Source organism: Rhipicephalus sanguineus, chromosome 6, assembly GCF_013339695.2.
Source record: "Rhipicephalus sanguineus isolate Rsan-2018 chromosome 6, BIME_Rsan_1.4, whole genome shotgun sequence".
NCBI lineage: Eukaryota > Metazoa > Arthropoda > Arachnida > Ixodida > Ixodidae > Rhipicephalus > Rhipicephalus sanguineus.
In genome coordinates this window covers 143,605,706-143,628,278 of record NC_051181.1, presented here as the reverse complement: position 1 = coordinate 143,628,278, position 22,573 = coordinate 143,605,706, and the positions used below count along the sequence as shown (strand labels likewise).

The window sequence follows — 22,573 nt, the reverse complement described above, 5'->3', positions numbered from 1 at the left end:
GGCACACAACATGAGTGATACAGTACACCTTCCCAAAAAGTCCTGAAAAGAAGTATACTAAGCCAAATTTTCACTTTCAGGACAAAAAGCAGGGCTGTCATCCAAGTTTTTCCCCTTTTTTTTCTTACTTTAATTTGTCATGTTGTTACTACACATTATCAATGCTACCCAAGAGCTTGCAGGTTAAGTAAAAGTTATTGAGATACAAATGAATATAGAGATGCAATAAGACCCAACATCTGCAGTTACCTTTTCCTTCTTTCATATTTCAAAGGCCCTGAGCAATTCACTAGTTAAATGTTCAAGCAAGGTATGTTTTAATGGAGGGCCAATCACTCCATTAGGAGAGTAAAACAGGGACTGAATCATTACAAGTGCAATCAACAGAAATTGTGGTTTACTACACAGCCAGTGATGTTTTCCAATTACACGGGTTGAGTCAGCACGAGTCGGTGATGTCATAGGGTTCCATTCTTGATGCGACTGAGCTTAGTCGAATTTGCCGAGTGCGCGGACGCGCTCGAGCACTGGTGGGTGCGAGTGATGCCAGGACGAGTAGAGCCAGTCGTAAACTGGGAAGCTGAGATTGTCCCGGTTCAGCTTGATCAGTGCACTCCGCAGGAACGATGCATGATGCATGCGACGCGCAAAGGCGTCCGCCTGGAACTCGAAGCGCCGGCTCAAGACGGTCATCAGGAAGTCGACAAGCTACAGCGGAACGCAGCAAATGGCACATGTGAGTTTCCATACAAATTCAAGAAACAAGGTCAATAAACAAACACCCGCTACGTTTTCTTCGTCTTAAACAAACCTATATTCTCTCGCAAACAAAGGTGCCAACGAGAAAGAAAAGTACAGGCATTCATTGAAGCCATAGCGCTGATAAGACAGGGACCACAGAAAGAGGACAGGACATTGCTTGTCCGAAATAAAGATTCAGTTGTGAGTAGCGCACGTCCCGTCCTCTTTCTGTGGTCCCTGTTTTATCAGCGCTACGGCTTCAATGAACGTAACAAGCCAACATGCCCAAAAGTCTGTTCTCTTGGAGTACAGGCATGTTTGACTGATTTATTCCTAGGGTTTGATATTTCAATGCAACACTATGCCAACAAGAGAAACCATAGTGGAGGGCTACAGACACATTCTGATCACCTGGGGTTGTTTAACATTAAAGTAGACTCTCGATAATTCAAACTCGAGGAGACCTCAGCATTTTATTTGAATTATCAAAGGTTCTCATCAATATGACTCAGGGCACCATACGAACTAACCAGATATTTCCGCGCGAAACGGACGAGGACGAAAAGCCCACAACACAATAAGACACAGACGAGTGTTCTGATGTTTTTAAGGTTAAAGCTTTAGATGCCACATCAAACATGAAAATTAACCAGCGTCCCGTGCCAGCAGCGTCAACACGAGTGATGCAAAAAAATCATTATCCCGTGATGACGCCATTATGACGTCGCAGATCGCCCAAACTTGTCATCATGACGTCACGTGATGTCACATGACGACGTCATCACATGACATCGTAGTTTGGTCAACTGTGGGCCGATCACAGAGGCAGTGCAAAACTAGGTTAGGCGCCTCTGATCCTGGAGACAATGCAAAACCACATTAGGTGTAGAAAGCTTTCGGAGGGTGGCGGGGCAGGAACAATACATCAATTGAGAAGAAAAAGAAGATTGCTTTCGCCTACCACTCGTCTTAGGTGAGTGCATAAGGGACCCTGTTAGTTTTTGTTTCCCAGTGCCGCAGCAACATCATAGACAGCTCTGCATGATTGCCAGTAAAGTCTTTATACACGAGTGATGACTCTGGTACTCGTCACTGTACAACGCGTGCACGCGAGTGCCAATAAGGGATGAAATGTGTTGTGTCCTGTGACAACTTGTAGCCCCTTCTTATTCTTAGGACGCTTTCCCGCACGACACTAATATACTACGACGAAAGTAACTTTAGGAAGCGTTCCGCACTCTATAAACAAGCAGTCTCTTTTTTAGAATTATTTTCTTAGTCATGTGATCGTGGGTGCATGTGTCTTGGCTATTCCGGGCGTTTTGTCAGCAGGCAATTGGCTCTATCTGCAACTGTTAGTGACATAAGAACACGAATGTTCAGCTAGAAGAAACAAAGGCAGCAGATATTTCCAGGCACGGACAAGCAAAAAGTTTGAATTAACCAAATTTGTGAAATGGGGTAGCTTTAATTGAATTAAGCGGCTCTAAAGTACACCGAAAACACAGCGGGCCAACCAAAAATTTAAGATTTGTTTGAATGAACCGAAAGAATGAATTATCAGAGTTTTATTCTCAGATTATCGAGAGATGAGTCCGAGTGAGCCCTAAGTGAAAAACATTTTTTGAGTGACTGAGTGAGCTGCATTTATTTAGCCGATTCATGGTCTACTGTATATCTAAGTAAAAGTGTACTTGTCTTGATCCAAATTCACCAAAATATAGCTTTCGCATCCAGGACACCTATGACCTCGCACATGGCACTAGAGCCCCGTATTCACCAAGTCATTAGGGCAGTAAAAATATTTCATTAAACCCTGCTGTATGGCCAAGCCAGTTACACATACAGTTCAATGAACAATAACAGTTAATTTGCTAGGTGTCATTATCGGCAGGCTTCACGTGGTTGCTACTAACAATTGGGCCCTGACGTTCCCATTAAACTTGTACTGTAATGTCCTGGTCACTTCGTAAACACAGCTAAGAAGTGTTCTCACCGAAAAAAAGACAGACAGCTCAAAGGAAGCACTATCTTGATTTGTGGAAATGTTCTATAGCTTGAAGGCTATAGGTTAGCTTCAAAGCTGTATTTTGGCAGGTTCAGTATTGTCCACTGGTGGATTGAAAGTTGTCTTTCCAATGCTGCCTCTCAACCCTGATAACCCTTCATGTCAGCTGATAACAACAACCATATACTGGCAACCGTTGTGGCAATGGTGATGAGGTGAAACTCTAAGTGGAATTTATCCACTCTGAGCACTCTGAATCTCTTAAAGTGCAAAGTACACAGAGACCTTAGCACAGACTTATTTGCACTGCACTTGATTAGCAATTATTAATGGACTGTAGAGGGCCTACTTACAGTGTTGTATGGAGAAAATATGTACATGAAAATCAGCATCAGCCCAATGAAGATGGGCTTGGAGTCGTAGAAACCAAACGCCCGATATGCTCGGTCATCCGTATAGAGCAGAGAGAAGATCATGAAACAAAAGAACAGGTGGACCTGAAAGAGATATTGGAAAGTTAGCATTTGAATATTTTTTTACTGTCATATCTAAAAACAGGATTATTTAGTCATGATGCAGGTGGAGATTGAGAAAAATGAAATTGGGTACAGGGTATATTATCTGTTCTGTACATGCTATGTACAGAACATATGATATAAGGATTAGATGGTAGGATTGAGAAATATGGAGGCATAAGATGGATTCCCTTTGCACAGCTCAGGGGTGACTGGAGATCTGTTAGAACAGCTTTCAAAGCACATTTAAGTTAAAATAGGCTAGCAGTCATGGTTATGATAGCATGCATACATTATTAGGGGACCCCTGTGAGTTACACTAGAAGACAAATAGTGTTCGCTATCATCACTAGAACTGCAAGTGTTCACACAACTATTCCTTTCCTTCATTCTTTCTATTCGGTGCACATGGTAGAAAAATCTAGATCCCATACAGCTGACAGATGAGCTCTGTACCTGGCCTATGACGAAATTTTTAATCACGTGGCTAAGCTTCCAGTGCCCTAGTTCATGGGCAAGGACTCCGAGAATCTCATCGTTGTTGCAGCCAGTCTTTTTGTGTTGCTTCTTTTCAGGCTCCACCTAAAACAGTACAAAAAGAGAAAGGAGCAGTGGAAAAGCTGAACATAAGTAAGCAAGACAAGAATGAACAGACAGCACTGGCCTAGTGTCAAAATCCTATAAAATCTTTCATACTAAGGTTCTTATGGGATTAGTATTGTACATGTTGCCATATATAAAACGCACACCATACTACTCGCTGAAACCATGCAAATTCTTCCCACTGGCAAGCAGTCTTCAACAAAGCTCACATTTTTATTCCAGAAAACTTATCTGAATACTTTCTTCTGGCTTCTACTTTGTTCTTGCTCGGATTAATCAACCTGGTTGCCCTTTTGATTTTCTTTTATCATTCGAACCCTCGCCATCACTGTTTGCCTCATTCACAAGGGCTTTTGGTAGCGAAGAAGCAGCGAAATCAATCTGTACCTGTGCACCAGCTGTAAAGCAGACAAATTATACCCTTGTAAAGCAGACAAATTACAATGGCCTTTCATTATTATAATTTTTTTGCCTTTATGAACTAGGCGAGCAAATGTGTGATGTGTCTTGCTGAACAAGAGAGAACAAAAGTATGGCCTTGCTGCCAAGATTAGGCAAAATTATTTAAGTTGTTAGCGCAAGAAATGCAGGTGACTGTACTTGGCAACACTGTAGTACTTCGTACAATGTAGTTGCCACAGACAAACATTAAATGAGAGGTCCGTACACAACAGCAGAATGTTGCGAATGGTTACAACAAAAAAAGACAGCAGCCCACGTCAAAATGTCGTCTACCTTAGATTTGCTCACTTCCTCTTCACTGACAATTTCCCCATTTTCGCCTTCAGTTGTCACGTCTTTCTCAAACAAGGTGTCGAATAAGACAATCTTCTTCTCCTTGAAGAGGCCAAAGAAGTATGCGTTGCTGTGTGATGACCTCTTTGAACCTGCAGCAAAAAGAAGGTATATGCTCTGGAATTCATAAAATTTTCGTCAATTGCAATCATTGCAAACACTTGATTCTGAAGCTTCTCTGAATGACAAGCAGTCTATAAACCACATCTGCACTACACTTGGGACATCTACTGGTGTAATACAGGCAGCCAATGCAAACATGGTGTCCTCTTTTAATTAACTGTGTCACTTCAGCATTCAACTGAGAAGGTACTCTGCTTGTTCAATTCTAATGTGCACCTAAATCAAAGTACACAGGTGTTTTTTTTGCATTTGCAACCACATCGAAATGCAGCCACCATGGCTGGGAATTGGACCTCCACCCTCGAGCTTAGCAGTGCAACACAGAACACATTTCAGTGCTGCACAGAAGTTTTCACATAGAGTATTGCATTATAACGTTGTTTAGCTTTAACTTACCGACCTTACCTACAGAATTCTGCCACACTTTGAAGCAAATTATGCTTTCAAGAATAGATATTAAACTGCCACATTTTGAAATATTACCTGCAATACTACACTGCTATACTACACTACTACACTGACTATAATATCAATTTTTTTAGACTAAACTTTTTGCAGACTATCTGTGCAGACCAACTTAGCTTTCAACCCTCTTCATGTGTTAAGGAGCATGATGCGTCTAGAAGCTCAGTATGCTTATTCTAGTGAAGGGGATGTTGAAATGCTCACCTTCTACAACCAAAAGCTTCTTCAGTGGGAAATTTATGCTAGCTGCCAGCTCCTCAATCCTTGTTTTCAGCTCCCCTTCGGGCAATGGTGTGAACTTGTCCAAAAGCGGTGCGATGAAGTCCGAGTAGATGAACGACATGAGCTGGAAAATGTTGAATTCAATGAGAAGGATTCATGACAAAACTGCTATTACAGCAAAGTTTACAGACAACCGAAGCTAAAGAAGAAAACGCCCTTGCTGCTTAGATAATACAGTTCAAATAAAGCAGTGATGAACATGTCTGTGAGCACGAATGCTAATATCAACTACAAGTGGCACAAGTGGACAGGCCTCTGAAAAATGACTTTGAATTTACTATTTCGGGTGTAATTGTCCTAAGCAGTCTACAGCTCCGCTCATCATCTCCTTAGGTGTACACATGCATACTGCACGTTCAAAATTTTTAGGAAGCTATTTTTCATAACGGGACTGACGGTTAAAGTAGTCACCGCCATATATCAAGCATGCAGCAAAGAAAGTATGTTTACACGCAGGAATTTACCGTTAAACTGTCAAAGTTGTTCAAGTTGCTGCAATGCCTGTAAAGATGTTACAGTAATCACAGATTGTGGGCCGGCACTTATCTTTTTTTTTCTTCCTTGTGCAGCTTTCTTTCTGTGAATGTAGTTTCTATTTCTATGAACACTAGTTTGGATATTCTTTCCTACGTCCGATTTTCTAACATCACACTTTTCGAGTGCTTCTTTATACTTGAAATGCAAAAGCTCAATAAAGGCTCCTGAAGCTCGCCAAGCTCAGTTTTTGGCCACTTTCAGAGTACAGTGTAGTCACCATCTTTTCAAATAAACACTTTACTAGTGCAAGTGGATGCTGTTGAAGTCCGTGACCAGCTTGTGCAGGCATTTTCAGATTGTGTCGTCACCTATATTTCTTTTTGACATGGTTTCTGTCTTGCTCAAGCCTCTTATTGTGGTACTTAGAAAGTCGACTTACTAATAATGTTCCAAGTTATTTCCCCTTTTGTGCCCCTTTAAATGGTCCCGAAATTAAATAGCCTTTTGGTAAAGCAAAACAAGATGGCTGTGGGCTTGGAGGAACAATTTGACAACACTGCTTCAGAGTCAAAAACTCACAATTGAGACAATGAGAGTGAAGAACCACAAGTAGATGAAGAAATAGTCTCCACCCATCTTGATGATTTGCACAATACCACAGGCAATTGGCAGAATGACGAGTTGCATCAGAAAAAACTTCTTGACTCTGTCTTTGGCGAAGAACCCGGGAGTCTGCAAAGAGGCAACAAACAATCAACATCAGAACTTCTTCAGTAATATCCAATAAGTGTGCAGCATAGGACTAACGTGAATGAGCATAAACATTTGCTCATTCATCACTTGTTTTCTTAAAGTACAGCAAAACCTTAAATCAACTGTGACTTAAAATTTTTGTTACTTATTGAGATGTTTTTGATACCCCTAGAAATAGCCAAAGCCTATTGCATTGAATACTTCGGAAGGCCATAGTGAACGCAGTCTCAATTAAATAAATTTTTTTTATATGCGCCTAAAATATAGTGATGCCAGGTTTCAAATGAAGTGAGAAACACGATTCACCTCTTAAAAAGGTATGCCACTTTCATAGAAACTCTGCACACACTACACGAGCCCACATACGACAAGTGTGTACGCAATCAAAACTTCCTCTTTTATTTGCTTTCACAAACAATTTTATTTGCATGGCCATTTTAAGTGCTTTGTGGCTCAACAACAAATTCTAAAACCACAACTTCACAAATCGTAAGTGCTGGGTTGCATCATATTTGCTAAACGATGGTCTGATTGTATGACCTAGTGCACTTGACATTAACATAACTTAAACTCATTCTTGGCTTTATGTTTCCTACAGTGAGGAAATATCAAACATATAAAATCGACAAATATAGAATTCACCACTTCATATGAAGATTACTTCCAGAGTGATCTTTACTAATACAAACAAGAGCAAGTAAAAAGGTATTTGTGCATGTGTTCATATATGTATACGTGTATTTATTTTTTCCCGCCAGCTAAAAAAATTTCTCGCATCTTATAAATAATTGGTAATGATAACTACTCCTATTAAATTTGCTAGATTGTTGAAAACATAGATAACTTCTGCTGTACGAACATCTGCACAATCTGTAGACATGTGTAGTCAAGCAAAAGAACTAAAATACTATCCATGGCTTTTGGAGTATCACATCTCCTTTCATACCAGTTCTATCACTTTCATATCCACCAGTCATGACCGGTTGATTCCAGTGATAAAGCAAGCAGAGCCAGTTGAATTATTGATTCATTGTCAAAATGAGAAGGAAATGTACTGACAGAATTACTACGTTATTCTTTCTCCCACTACATGTTATTTGGCAGTATAGAGCAATGACGGCAAGGTCTGATCATGTTAAGGGGCAAGCACAACATTTTTTTAAAGATAACAAGGGAGAAGTGTTGTCACCTGTTTGTTAAAACCGTGGCGCTCTTCAAGCACGAAGGTATAGTATATTGACCATGGCAAATCAAGCAGCGTGGACAGCAGGGATCCTCCAAAAATGAAGAAGGATGTGACCACAAGCTGGAAGGAATTTATTTTTTAAAAATGTTAACGAGCATGAGCACAGATAAGACAAATATTGCTGGTAATATGTATGCTACATATAGAAAGCCAAGCAAATAAAGCAGCACCAGGGTTGCTATTCTAGGTACCGTCAGATTTCGCCATGTTGTCAAATTCGCCGTCTTATTTGTTCTGGTTAGCCCGCAATATAGTTTCCTATGAAAATTACTGGAGATTTGGAACACTATCGTCTACTAACAGATGCAAGTTCAGTCAGGATGAAAATGATGGATTTGCCTCAGTTTCATCTCTCTGGCTTTAAAAGGCTTCACTGCAAGTTCTTCCCTTCAGGTGACTACAAGAATTCCTATAATACAACGTAGTCGCATAGTCTTACTGCCTTCTGCATTTGGAAATATGGGATCGTTTCCTAATTCAGGCATATGAAATGCGGTAAGAAAACCTACAAGAATGTGTGAAGAAATAAGCACGGTGAAACAAATCCATCCACCAAACATTCTTCCCATGGTGGCTGAATGATCACAATGTCAATGTTCCCAGTAGTAACCTTAGTAGGAAAAATTCCGTGGCTCACAGGGTTGCTATGGCCTCCAATTGGCAGAAAATTAATTCCAACACAGAGGAATCTGACAACATGGTGGAAATGGACAGTGCTCAGAATAGCGCTCCTGGTTGGAGGCAACAATGTGAGACTACGACAGCACCTCATGGCCGGGAGCACCAGCTGTGGCCGCCAGCCCCTCACAGCAGCGCCAGAAGAAGGCAATGCCACCAAACAACAGCACAACCTGCAAAAGTCAATGAAAATTATATCTGTAATGATACATGCACAACTGGAATTGTTTCAACAGTGTAATTTTTAAAGCCAAGCCTTCTCCTGAATTTTTTAGAGATGGCAGTGATTATGCTCAACAGCTAGCGAGATAGGCAACGTGTAAAAATAACTGAACAGTTATGAACAATAGAAACTGGTGTCAAACAAAAATGACAAGGTTCATGTGTATTAGAAACAAAGTGCAGTGAAGAGTGAAGTGGTTTAAGGTGAGGCAGTAACGAACAGCATAAGACAAATCACTGAGGGAATGAAACAATGGCTTGCGTTTATCAGTTTCAACATATCGCCTCCCCACACCACTATTTGCATTTATGACAATGATGCACTAGTGGAGCCCTATTCATGCTTTTTTGTAGACATTCAGCGCCCCCAGAGCGCTGGATCAAGCAGCTTAAAATAACTGTAACCAACTTGCCGCAGCAATGTAGTTAGGTCACTTGCACCTAACTCGCAGATTTGTCACATATTTTCTTTAAACGCCTAGACCACATTTTTTTTTAGGTCACTAAGAGGAAGAAGAAAGCAATGTGCATCTTCTCGAAGCAATTCCCATATAATATTAATTGTTAGGGATTAACGTCCCAAAACCACGATATGATTATGAGGGACGCGGCAGTGGCGGGCTCCGGCAATTTAGACCCCCTGGGGTTCTTAATGTGCACCTAAATCTAAGTACACGGGCCTCAAGCATTATCAGCTTCCATCGAAAATGCGGCCGCCACGGCCGGGATTCGATCCCACGACCTTCGGGTCAGCTGACGAGCACCATAACCACTAGACCACGTTGGCGGGTGCAGCTCCCACGTAGCACGCATTCCGTGACATTCAAGTGGTAGCAACGCTCCAAGTGACGTGTACAAAAACAGAGCACTGACTAGTCTGGAATGCCTGCGCTGATGTTAAGATGAGCGTGTCGCGACATAAGGCGATCTCACTGCCACCTTCTGGAACTCCAATATACAAAAGCTCGCGTACACACGAGCGATCGAAGCTTCCGAGTATTTTGATAACGAGATGGTATCGTGCGAGCCGGTAAGTAGAGGGGGCCACGAACCGTCGTCTCCAGCTCATTCCAGAGACCAGAGTAGAAACCAAACTTCATCTTGTCAAGTTGATACAGTCTTGCTTTTGAGAACGTCTCCTGGTCCGTTATAGCCGTTAGCTCGGGAGGAACACGGGGCGTAGCTTTGCACATCTTGTACTGCAAGAGAAACATTACAGTGTAAGCGAGCGCAGTAAGGTATAAAACTTAGACGTCCTTACCTGTCTGTAGGAAAGGTAGGTCTCCCAGACGTACGTTAACCACGACATAAACAATGCAAAAGCAAAAATGTTTCTTTCTGTCCAGTACGGTTGAATCGCATAACCGACAGAAAGCGGCACGCTAGTCAACACATCCATAGCTGCTTTGCAGCATTGCGCCAAGAAAGCTGGCAGTGTAAACATCGTCGACGGAACTGTTTGCGACAGTCTTTCAGCGTCCGTTAATAAAGATAAACAACAGTGTGAGAAAAAACGCTAACGGAGGCGAAAGCGTCGACACTACTACAGCCGACACATCAACATAACAATCAACCGGCTTCAGCTATCCGGATCCGGCTAAGCTTGGCTCGACTTCAATAGCTGGGCCCTACAGAACAATGGCAAAGTATTATTGCCGTACGGATTGCCGTACGAGACATTACGAAATCCAGCCGAAGCCTGCTGGAGACTCATGCGGGTTCGGATGGGGCCGCAGATGACTTAAAGGGTAAGTTCATTTGGTAAAATTTATGATTTACAAAACCTCCTTGAGCTGAACCCATATACGTCCTTGGAATCTCGACAAACTAGTCTCATTAATCGCATGCAGTTAATATGCTAGCGGTACGTATTGCCCCTTACGCACACTGGTTTAGGTCATCGGTGCCCTTCATAGAAGCCCTTCTACCCGTGTATTTGTACAGCTGCACGAAGTAGTGAAGTGGCCTAATGACCGCAATAGCCCCTTAATCGGGCTTCTCTCGCTGAAAGAGGGCGATCGATGTCTGTTCATATAATCTTGCATTTGGCCGGCTGTGCTGAAAAGGTGTCGCGCTTCGCCCCTCATTGAGCTGAACGCATCGTGCTCTCAAATCGGTTTCAGCGCCTGTCTCTTGTTGTGCTTCTCTTGTTGCAGACTGTGCTGGTAAACCGACAAACAAGCCATGGCGTTGAACCTGTTAGCAAACATAGCCCGCACGGCGACTTCGCTGCTCGCGGCTCAGTTCGACACGCAGCTGCTGAGCGTGCGGCTCAAGTCGATGCGGGCGTCGCGTCGGATCCGTGGCTATCCGCGACCGCTTATGGAGACCGTGCAGAGGCCAGAGCCAATGAAATATGGCTGGCTGCCGATATTGCCCGAAGACGGTGTCTACACGACGAAAAAGCTGCCGATCCGGAAACTCGGAGGCAGAGATCCAGTAACAGGTGAGCAAAAGCTGCCGTTAGGTGCCACGTTACGGCTAAAGTGTTGCGCTAATAATCTTGAGGACAAGGGTTCGATGCCCGACTGAGGCCGCCATATTTCGGTAGTGACGAAATGACAAAAAAATAAAAGCCATGTATACTCAGGTGCGCGTGAAAATGCATGTCTGTGAGGCAGCGCAAGGAATGAAACAAAGTAAACGCATATAAAGACATCTAAGTACAGCCTGCCTCATAATCGTCTTGTGGTTTTTGCGCGTGGAACCCCAGAATACAAATTAAAAGTTTGATGACGATTTTGAAAATGTGTTGCTGGAACTTCGACTTTTCTCGCTTTTGTAAATGAGGCCCCAAAATCACAGGTACTTTCATGCATATCAAATGCCCCACTACGGTGCATGAAACGTCATGGAAGCCTAGGCTTTAAGGTGGCGTACTGTTACACTTAGTCTACTTTCTGTTGTGTGCGATAACAGCCTTACCTTTGATGGGTTCAATAAATATGCAGAACAGCCAAGTATAATAAAGTTCGCGTATAAGTACAATCATTGACTACAAGACAGAATGAGCAAGAGTGACCTGCATGTGGGATGTCTTCTCACTGTTGACAGGTCGAGTGGTAGTGAGGACCATCGGAGGAGGTATGAAACGCTGGTATCGTTGGATTGATCACAAGCGACAACCGAACGAAGATGGGAGTAAGCTGGAGGAGCGAGTGTACCAAGTGCGCTACGACCCACTGCGCACGGCACGCCTTGCGCTGGTGGCCTCCGGTGACCACAAGCGATGGCTGACGGCAACTGAGGGCATCAAGCCTGGTGATGTCATCACCACTTCAGGCGAGATCCCACGTATACCAGGTACATATACCTGACTGACTATACTCGGTTACAACCCATGAGAAAATGTAAGCTCTGCCCACATAACTGTGGCGCGCCTGCCCTTCACATGTGAAAGACAGTCGCGCTAGCTGGTTTCTGCTCAAGCTGTTAGTACTTTTCTTGGCTAATGTAAATACTACACATATTAAAGGGGTACTGACACAAAAATTTTGGCCTCACAGTTTTTTGCTGTGATGTCTTGCTGGGGGCCTGTTAGTCGTAGCACAGCACATCGTTTGCTGCGGCGCACGACAGATAATTAATTACAGGCTCCTCATCACTGACCAGTGTCAGTTTCGGTTTGAGAGAGCTCCATAAACGACAAGCCGCCGGGTGCAGCTGTCATTACCTGGCGTGTGCAACGCTTGACCACGTCATTGCACAGAACTGTGACGCACTTCCGCGCGATCCGCAGCCAATACAGCACAAGGCAATCAAGAAGTCCTTTCGAACAGGAAATGGGAAAGCAGTGTCGCCAAACACAAAACTTTCAACACAGCCATGGACTCGCGAGCCGCCGCCGAAAAGTAGTCTGCTGGCGCAAACGCGGCAAAAGAGAAATGGCAACTATGACGTCATCATAACTTGTATCGGCTGCAGCATGGTGACGTTGGGGACGTAGGGCTGTCACCGTCGAGCCACTTTCAAGGGTGTCAATGTTGCGAGGTGCAGCGTATAGCGCTGGATTGCGCACGCAAACTTCTATATTCATAAAGAATACCTTCCAAGCTATATTTGCTGTTGATATTTTGCAGATTATAATATGCATGTTCATGGGAATCAATCCCGCAGGCTATCTTGGCTGCGAAATTTTGTGTCAGTACCCTTTTAAGACTTAAATGTTTGTTATTATTATCTAAAACATGGTTGGCTAAACAGCGATGCCAGTATCCTTCAAAAAAATTCTAGGACATCCAAGTTTCCAAGCTAAATTAACTAACACAAAGTGTGTCTGTCTGAAACTCATGAGAAGGGCTTGACAGGACGAAAATGAGTAAGTGCTATTGGATGGAGCATTTACGCAAATTCTCTGTAGGAGGAACAGTGATGGCTGTGGATGGAGCAGACTTTTTTCTTTGGTTGTAACCGAGTATAGTATCGTATTTCACCGCTATTTCTCTTCGCGCTTCATCAATGGACCATTGGTGCTCCACCAAAGTTATTATTCACCTGGATTTGTTGTGGATGGTGGCTGATAAAGTATGGATAGAAATGAGCAATAGACATCCCTGTGCATTATGCCTACCAAATGCAACATTTGACCACATTTAGAAATAGTATTACAAGTTACTGTGCGTCTTATAACCAAAGACATGTCCTGTCCCTGACACAGTGCAACCGAAGGACGGCGACGCCCACCCATTGGGTGCTCTTCCGGTCTCCACTCTGGTGCACCACATAGAGAAATACCCCGGTGAAGGAGGTGTGTTGTGCCGTGCTGCCGGCACATCTGCTCAGATCCTTCGTAGGGTAAGTCTTCCGCATATTTGTCGTCGTGGCTTTTATTTACCGATTTCTGCAAGTGCATCCAATCTGCGTTTGTTATCTAACAACACAGTCATGTTTACATCTGAGGCATTGTGCTTTTTCCTCTCCTCTATTTAAATTTCTGGTGGAAAAATTGTTTGGAGAGGGAGCAGGCAAACTAGGCAATGGCTAGCAGTAAACCCATGTTGCATTGCGGGGTGGTGGGGTACTTGAAGGCAGGTGCAGGTGTGGCTTAGGGAGGGAAAGCACACCCTTTGCACACCCCGCCCCTGCTGATTCCTATGACATGGTGGTGCAGAGGCTAACCGAACTATCATGTGACAATCATTTGACTAGCGGTATTCCATTTAATCACACAGCTGGAAGACCGGGTGATCATTCAACTGCCATCCAAGTTGCAGGTGTCGCTCAGTGAACGATGCATGGCTGTGGTTGGCCAAGCGTCTAACGCTAGTCGGCGTGAGACCTTCTACCCCATCGGCAGCCCCAACAGGATTACGCCGCTTGGGTCGTCGATCTCGCTCTGGCTTCTGGCATCGTAAAGACGGGTATTGCGGCCGCAAGATTCGTCCCGCACCAGCCTGTCAAAGTTTACCCACTAGCAGAGGTCCACAATTCAATAAAGTACTTACCATTTATGTACAACCAAAAGTTGCCTGCGTGGTTTGGTTTCTAAAAGTTTGCAGGTCTGAGCCCTCATTTGTGGAATACTGACGTTAATGTGTATCTGCTACAGTTGCTGCCATCTCCATTAGTAAAAGGGTAGAGCTGTGGTAATAGTGAAATTTCGAACACGAATAAGGCAAAAAAAAATGCACTCTAATATCAAGTAAATCATCATCATCAGCCTGTCTTATGTCCCACTGCAGGACGGAAGGCCGCTCCCGATGACCTCCAATCCACCCTGTCCTGTGCGAGCTGATTCCATTTTATGCCTCCAAATTTAATTTTGTTGCTCCACCCAACCCTTTCCCGTTCTTGGCTGCATCTCTTAAAAGTTGCAAAACGAGAAGTCACAATTGACTTTCATTACTATTTCAAAACTGCGTGTCATTAGGCTGCAGCGCATTGAAGATCATTTTGGTAGCACACTCGTGCAGACAAATTAACGGCTTGACATGTTCACAAGGCGAGTACTCTAATTTCTGAAACAATACATCTGAAAGTGAAGAAGACCCTCTCCATTATGCAATGTGATGCTTGCAGATTGCCATTTCTTTTTCCACGCGTCTAAACATTGTTGCGGTAACATTCTCGGCGGTTATGGTATTGTATCTGTTTACAGAATATGAAATTACATCTGCTGTATAAGAGACCTGCGGAATAGACCGTGGTGGAGCACGGAGGTCATACTCACCAGGGGCGTAGCCAGAAATTTTTTTCGGGGGGGGGGGGGTTCAACCATACTTCATGTATGTTCGTGCGTGCATTTGTATGTGTGCGTGTATATATGAGCAAGCAAAATTGAAAAACTTCGGGTGGGAGGGGGGGGGGGCGGGTTGAACCCCCAACCCCCCCCCCTTGTCTACGGCCGTGATACTCACGTAATGCATATTTCTCAGTGATAATAGTGTGGGAACGCAGCATAAATATGCACTGGCAGTATGCAGTAACCGTGAAGTACAAGGGTAGCGTAACCTACCGGGCACATATTAGCGATATTAGGGAGCTTTAGAACAGGGTACGCAAAGCTTTGCGTTAGCGCTTGTCGCCTCTTGCCAGCCCCCCCCCCCCCCCCCCCCCCCGGCCCCCTGTTAATAGCAGGCGACCACAACGACTGCTATCTTTGCATACGGTGTCACATGGAATGGACACTCTTCATCGCGATCAACAATCGTTGCTGCAACAAGTCCAAACCAATCCCGATCGAGTGTGGCGCAGATGAGACGTCATTCAAATCGCAATCTGGAAGCCAGGTTGGCCATCGATCGTCTTGATTCCGATCGGGCCTGATCGCGATCAGAAGTACTTGCCCGTGTGACACTTTTGTGACGCTAAGAATGCGGGGAATTCGTAAGTCGTCACTTGGAACATTTGAATTTGTCCGAATATTCGCCTGTTTAAGCGCATATTCGGCAAAATCAGAACACGCAATGTCTTTCGAATAAGGAAAATAATTGCTTTGTATTACGGGTTGCTCATGCGCTAGGCAATGCATTCCAACCCAACGTTCCAACCCGACCGGCCCGTCCAGCTCATGATGTCAGAGTCATTATGGAATGTGTGTCCATTGGTGCAGCCTTGTGGGCATCCATCGTCGAGGAGGAAAGGCTGCAGATTTAAAAGGTTCCAAAGTCCGCTCTTATCCAGTTTTCGTGTTTCTGAACTTCCTGAATCACGAGTTAACCCTGCTGCTACTGTGACAACGACAATAGCAGTCGTCTGCATCGGCGAGCGTCTGATGGGCTATTTGTTTTCACCGATTTACTGTAGTTCAGTACTTCGATCCAGACCTCCCAGTTACGGAAGCTGTTACTCTGTGGAAGATTCGAAATCGCTTAGTAAAACCTGTCTTGTGCAACGAATAGACTTTGCTAGAATGTTCGTGCAACCAGGTGCATCGAAGAGCGCGTGATTTGAGCAGGAAAATCTTCTTGAGAGCACACCGGCTTATCTGCTGTAATAATAAATTTATTGCAACAGCAATTAATGGACACTCGGCGGGTTTTCGCCGTCGTCGTCATGCTCCGGATATGTATATAAAAGCCACAAAGAAAAATAAATCAGGACAAATTTCCGATGCGCGCGACCGGGAATTTGAACCTGCGACCCCTCGCTCTGCAGCGCGCCGCGTTAGGCAATTCTTTCATGCACCATACAACCCCCGCAAACGAACGGTGAGCTGGGCAAAATGTGGACTGCAGCAATCTAACATCCTCCAGCAAACTAAGTGCAAACATGCTGAAAAATGGACGAAAAGACAACTTGCCACAGCAAGGCTTTGATTTCTTCAAATTTATATGACAATTACTACAATTCAGTGAAAAGACTACAAGTGTACCTATAGCTTCCTTGGCTTCATTGTCTGTCGATTTTAATTTAGGAACATAAGTCGGCATTTTCACATGTTGTGGTACAAGAACCACATCAGTAGATGTGGCCATAGCCTGAGCTGGCCCATGACCATTTCCCAAGTCCACAGTGCCTTGACCAAGAGGCACCCACACCAAACTTTTGCTGTGCTGCACCTTGACAGGTAGCAGTCGCCACTGCCACGGCTCGTATTTGACACATTCTTCGACCAGCATATTAGAGGAACGATGACAATAAGAAGCCCCCTCACTGCCTTCTGTTCGCACAGCACCAGTGACAAAGGCTACTGCAAGAGCCACAGGCACAATAACATGGCTACACAAATGTGTCAAATGCATGCGATATAAGATCTGGATGACTGTATATGCTAGCTCAGAAGACGGAGCCAGCATTTGCAAAGGATGACGTTCATAGTATTTCAAGTGTATCAACGTGAAAGTTCATTGCCAAAGTATGCATACGTCAAAAGACTGAAAATGTGCAATGCCTTGTGTAATTTAATAGTTCATGGAAGTCTCTAACAATTTTACCGGTGTAATGTATTTAATTTTCGTACCTGAAAAATCGTAAATGCATAATGAAATGCCACCATGACTACATGAAAAAAACGCAGCAGTTCCTTAGTCAATGTCAACATGATATGGGTAGGAAATCAAATAAAGCAATTAGAAAAAGTGAGGTGACAATAAATAAGACATCTTTGTAGGTATACATGATTGACATGCAGTCTTTCTCCTTTATTTTATAGAGGCAGAGCTCTGTAAACCTGCTGCAACAAAAGTTGTTCACCGTCTCGCACTGTGTACAAGACAACCAAGTAGTTTGTGTACCGCCAAAGCTGAGTGGGCACACGAGTTGCTCAAATCGCAGCGGTGAACAAGCTGCCGCCTACAAATGTATAACTTTTATGCTACCTTTTTTTCTTTGGTGCAACAGAAAAAAAGTGGTTGTGCGGAAAACGCCTTGAAACATTTTCATCGAAATTTTTATATCTGCAGCGACGACAAACTTACTCGTGTTCGCGCGCTGCGCATGCTTGCACGCCACAATGCAATAATGTGTTTACCACTTATGTGTAGCCAAAGTTGGCCGAAAGTTGCCTGCCTTATTTGTTTTGAAAGCAGTTTGCAGGTATGTTTGCAGGCCTCAAATGCCGTTCGCGGAATACCAGCAATACTGACGCTGCCGTGATCTGGTGCAGTTGCTGCCGTCTTCTTTGGGTGAAGGATCAAATTTTGGTCGAGGAGCCTGGCCTGGCCGCGACCACTTGACGCTGCAGCGGTGACCCATGCAACGGCGCGCCGCCGGCTAATCTCGGAGGCCATGGGTGACCTCGCGCATGAAATTCATGGCTGACACTTAATGTTTTTGTGCATATTTCGCTGGAGCGAAAGCTACGAGGGGGCCGGAGCCATCGGACCTAACTGCTCTGTGTTACTGCGCCAAAATAGTTTGCTTTCGGTTTCAGTTTCAGGATGATAGATACGCAATTGCTACAGTTTATTTTTTCGCGTGTGTTCCGTGGTTGAGGGCTTTGTACCACGATCATGCACGCATATTGGCGACTCTTTCCCTACGCTTCATTTGCTTCTAACCAGGCTTCTAACCAGGGTAACACTCAGAACTTTCACCTTGAGCTGTGTAACAGTACGTTTGCTTACGCCGGTGAGCTAGCTAACCGATCCAAATGCGGAAACGACGGAGAGTCCCGATTGCGCTAGTCTCTCTTGGGCGTACACTTTGCAGACCGCTTACTTCGTTCGTTTTGACAGCTTTTGGTTCTCAGGCTCCTTGAACATCCTATGCGGCGATTGAAGTGGCGAGCTACCAGACATAAGCGTGCGCAGGGTTGCCCTTCAGGGGGGGCGAAGGTTCGTCGCAGCGCCCCCCCTCCCTATTATGTCAATGTATGCGGCTGCCTTTGCGCCCCCCCTATCGCCCCCCCTACAATGTATAGGGCTGACTTTGCGCCCCCCCCCCTTCTCGCCCCCTTTGCCCCCCCCTGCGCACGCCTATGCTACCAGAGGAAAAAGGCGCCGTCTACCATGCCGCCGGGGGATTGTTTGTCCTTTCGGGGAAAACGTCCCCGTCTCCTCCGAGGAGGCGCGGGGGGGTCACGCCCACTCGCTAATCCGTGACGTCGTGGTCACGTGATCCGCAATCCCCCCGTCTCCCCCGAGCATTCCTCCCCCGTCTGAATACCCCTTTACGGTCTGCAAGAAGACCATGCTTTTCTTTTTTTTTTTTCTGGAAGAAACCTATGCGATGCCAATAAAAAACGCCGCAAAAAAAAAAAAATCTAGAGAATAATGCTGTTTCACATAATCTGACTGATCATTTTGTGACAGTATCACTTTGAGGCTAAAAATTAAGAACTGTACCTTTTTGAAATTCTTAGGTTACACACAATAAATTATTTTTGTGTGGGACTACTTTCAGCTGCGCAGCGAAACTATCGAAACGCAGTGGTTTGGCTCTGTAGTTTGCAGACTGCTTCACTGTTGTCCGGAGTGTAGAGTTTGTTCACCCTATCCGTCGGAGAAGTAGCGCGGTGCGCTCATGTTTCTGTTTTCGTGTTCCTAAAGCACATGTCAACCTTGGTGACGGCGGTAGCACTCTTCCGCATCGGTAAGTGCCTCAGACGATTCACGGGGCCAAACCATAATGATCGGGCTTGCTTAAGCACATGTTCAGCACTTCGATCTAGACTGACGGGAGCTGTTATACCGGAAGCGATGCGAAATCGCATATTAAAATCTGTCTTGTATAACGAATAGAGTTTCATATTAAAATGTTTGCATCAAACTCAATGCCCTATGGTGCAACGTACTGGATAAAGTGGAATTGAAGTCGCGTATCGCACGCACATCGCAGGGCGCGTGATTCGACCGGGGAAATCCTCTCGCTAGCACGCCGAGTTCACCTGCTGCGATAATCAACTTTTTCACTTTTTGTGATAACACCGGGGCAACAGTCATCCGCTGAATAACCGATAACAACGGTGGCTCTTGTCCGGTCGGTCCGTGCTCGTAAGAATTACTCATAGCGGCTGACGCGAACGGTATAGGGAGTATGCACTGAAACTGAGCCGCAATGTGGCGCTGCGGTGCCCCGAGCTGGGCGCCATTTTTGCGGTTCTCGTGCAGCAGCCGACCCACGCTTGCTACTGTGTTTGCTGTGTGTACGCGCTAGGTGTTGTGTGGTGTTTCCTTGCCTTCCGTGTACTCGCGTGTTTCATTAACGATAGTACGGCGTTGGAACTGTCCCCTACCACTGCGTGTTGCATGGACTTGTAAAAGTGCCCAAGCCGCAGGATGTTGTTGCGCGTCGAGCTGCGTCAATCGGCTATGGTGAACTGCGCTGTTTACGGTTGCTCCAACCGCACAAGGAACAGCCCCAACGACGAGAACTTTCAACGGATAGGGTTCTATGTCGTGCCGAAAGTTATATCAGGACAGTGTGCGAAGACAACGAAGCTGTCGTCAAAGCGGAGAGCTCTATGGCTGAGCAGAGTTCGTCGCTAAGACTTGGACGAATCGCCGCGGCGACGCACTACCGCGTTTGCGGGGCGCATTTCATCACAGGTGAGCGCGGCAGCAGCATAAAATGCATCTCCTCGGCGTTATATTTTACGTACAGCACTGCAGCGTACGTTCCATTTCAGGAAGACCAGCTTATTCGATGGACGAGGCCAATCCCGACTGGGCGCTGAGCCTCAATCTCGGCTACAAGTCCACAACGCACGCTAAAAGAAGCGCGAGCAACAGCCTACCTTTGAAACGACGACGATGTTGCCATCACGAAGAGTTTTCACCCTTGGTGGCTCCACGAGGCCGCTTGTGACATAATTGTGAGCCTCCAAGGATTTGTAGCTCTTAAGCTGCTCCCGCGTCACGAAACTTGTCCCGTGAACAAGATAATCGTTGATATCCGCACGGTCTACGCTGGGATAGCAGCCAACATCGTTCGTGAACTGGTCATCGGAAAGCGCCAAGGGGTCGTCGCTACCGCATTTTGCGACTTTGATGTGGTATCTCCTGCGCTCGGGATCAGACAGCGACTTGGCGTAGTCGCTGAGCAGCATCTTTTCACTGCAGCAACACGGCGATCGCTTGCACAGCCAGGCAAATGACTAGATCCGTGCAACACGCAGTGGTAGGGGACAGTTCCAACGCCGTACTATCGCTAATGAAACACGCGAGTACACGGAAGTCAAGGAAACACCACACAACACCTAGCGCGTACACACAGCAAACACAGTAGCAAGCGTGGGTCGGCTGCTGCACGAGAACCGCAAAAATGGCGCCCAGCTCGGGGCACCGCAGCGCCACATTGCGGCTCAGTTTCAGTGCAGCACGGAAGATATTCAGGTAACTCTTGATCGCCGTGAAAGGAGAGCGTTTTGTGGCCATTCAGTGCGTCGGCAAGACTAACAGACACTGCTTGCTGTGTGATCAACATGTAAGCACTACCGTGGCGTGACGTACGTCCGTTGTGGAGCAAACACCTATCTCTAGGAAGGCAGAATCGCATTTGTTCCTTCTTCGTCGTACACATGCGCGGCCCATAATGTGATCCAAATCCTTATTTTCCCAGGTATGCGATGCTGAAAAAGTTTCGTTCTGTGCCATTACATCATAAAATGCGAATGCCGTACGCGCTACGCGTGTACAGACACGGGAATCGGAAATGACCCCGTTTTCATATTTTCTCATCCGGCGACCTAGTGGAATATGGCATGCTTATAAAGGCGCGAGAGGCACCTACTTTGCACGTAAGAGCTGTCAAAACCAGTGGCGATTGTAACAGAAATAAAAAGACGGGCGTTTAACCATACGCGACAACGCAAAGCCGAGTCCCCTTTTTAAATTTCTAGGCAGTTTTAGAATAATAGCGTACGCTAAGTTAGCGTTTGCGGCCCGCTATTTCCGTCACTTAACGGGAGCCCGCAAGCGGTTAGCGTACGACGCATGCGCAGTTGCGCGAAAAGCCACCGCAAAGCTTTGCGTACGCTATTCTAAAACTGCCTTCTATATCTGTAGAAGTGATGGCGAACCTCTCGTGAAGGATATCGTTTAGCAGTAGTGAGAGTTACAAACCACACCTTGTTTATATACACGTATATGCAATGTGCTCTTGGCATCCTTTTCGGGGAAACAAACAGTATGCGGCACCTGAAATTTGTGTAACTTATTATCATAGGCGAGCACAGGGAGAGGGGGGGGGGGCGCAGCGACGACCCCCCCCCCCCCTTCAACGCCTACGTGTATTATGATGCCTCATTTGATTTAATTTACCAGTTGATACGTAGTGAACAAGCATATGCACTTAGTTGTAAAATAATAATACATATACTGTTTTTAAAGTGAGTGCTTTTGTTTGTTGAGGTCGGAATAGAACAGAAGCGTAGCCAGGGGAGGGGGTTCAACCCCCCCCCCTTTCCCGAAAAAAATTTCTGGCTATGCCCCTGGAACAGAATACTGGATTGCTAGGGCTGTGCGAATAGTGAATTTCGGAACCGAATCGAATACGAATCGAAAAGTGATGACACCGAATCGAATACGAATACTAATCGAATACTCTTCGAATAATTTTCGAATAGTAAGACAACCATTCTCAAAACGGTACTCGAACTACACAACATTTTTTTAAAGAAATATTCACAAACTTTCACCAAAGAGCATTACGCTTACTTTTAACAGACTCAAAATACCACAGTTATGAAAACTGAGGTAAGCTCGTACGCAGCAGCGACCCGAGCCTTCGAAATATTTTGTAATTGCAGGTTGAAATATAGCAGTGACGGCAGATACTTTGTCG

At 45.2% G+C, this 22,573-nt stretch overlaps 3 protein-coding genes across 3 annotated transcripts in view; 2 read left to right on the top strand and 1 right to left on the bottom strand.

Moving 5' to 3' along the window:
* Positions 1-22,573, top strand: part of LOC119396613 (uncharacterized) — a 31,195-nt gene that overhangs the window by 5,438 nt on the left and 3,184 nt on the right. The window lies entirely within an intron of this gene.
* On the bottom strand, positions 369-10,493 carry LOC119396614 (CAAX prenyl protease 1 homolog). The gene is made up of 10 exons (XM_037663897.2): positions 10,170-10,493; positions 9,961-10,107; positions 8,776-8,859; positions 7,952-8,068; positions 6,589-6,741; positions 5,455-5,596; positions 4,603-4,754; positions 3,721-3,846; positions 3,103-3,246; positions 369-708 (listed from the first exon to the last, which is right to left on the bottom strand). The coding sequence occupies exons 1-10, from the start codon at positions 10,350-10,352 to the stop codon at positions 490-492; spliced, it is 1,467 nt and encodes a 488-aa protein (XP_037519825.1). The 5' UTR covers positions 10,353-10,493; the 3' UTR covers positions 369-489.
* Positions 10,531-14,411, top strand: LOC119396615 (39S ribosomal protein L2, mitochondrial). The gene is given in 7 exon segments (XM_037663899.2): positions 10,531-10,656; positions 11,065-11,354; positions 11,963-12,211; positions 13,566-13,702; positions 14,080-14,214; positions 14,216-14,299; positions 14,301-14,411. Coding segments are annotated over 6 exon segments (963 nt in total). The 5' UTR covers positions 10,531-10,656; positions 11,065-11,092; the 3' UTR covers positions 14,397-14,411.

Bases quoted from the DNA above. Each gene is read 5' to 3' on its own strand.
- LOC119396614 (XM_037663897.2), bottom strand. From the start codon at position 10,352: ATGTTTACACTGCCAGCTTTCTTGGCGCAATGCTGCAAAGCAGCTATG. The intron at 8,069-8,775 runs GTGCTGTCGTAG...AATTCCTTCCAG, and splicing joins CTGGTGCTCCCGGCCATGAG to CTTGTGGTCACATCCTTCTT. The intron at 4,755-5,454 runs GTGAGCATTTCA...TTTTTGCTGCAG, and splicing joins GAAGCTTTTGGTTGTAGAAG to GTTCAAAGAGGTCATCACAC.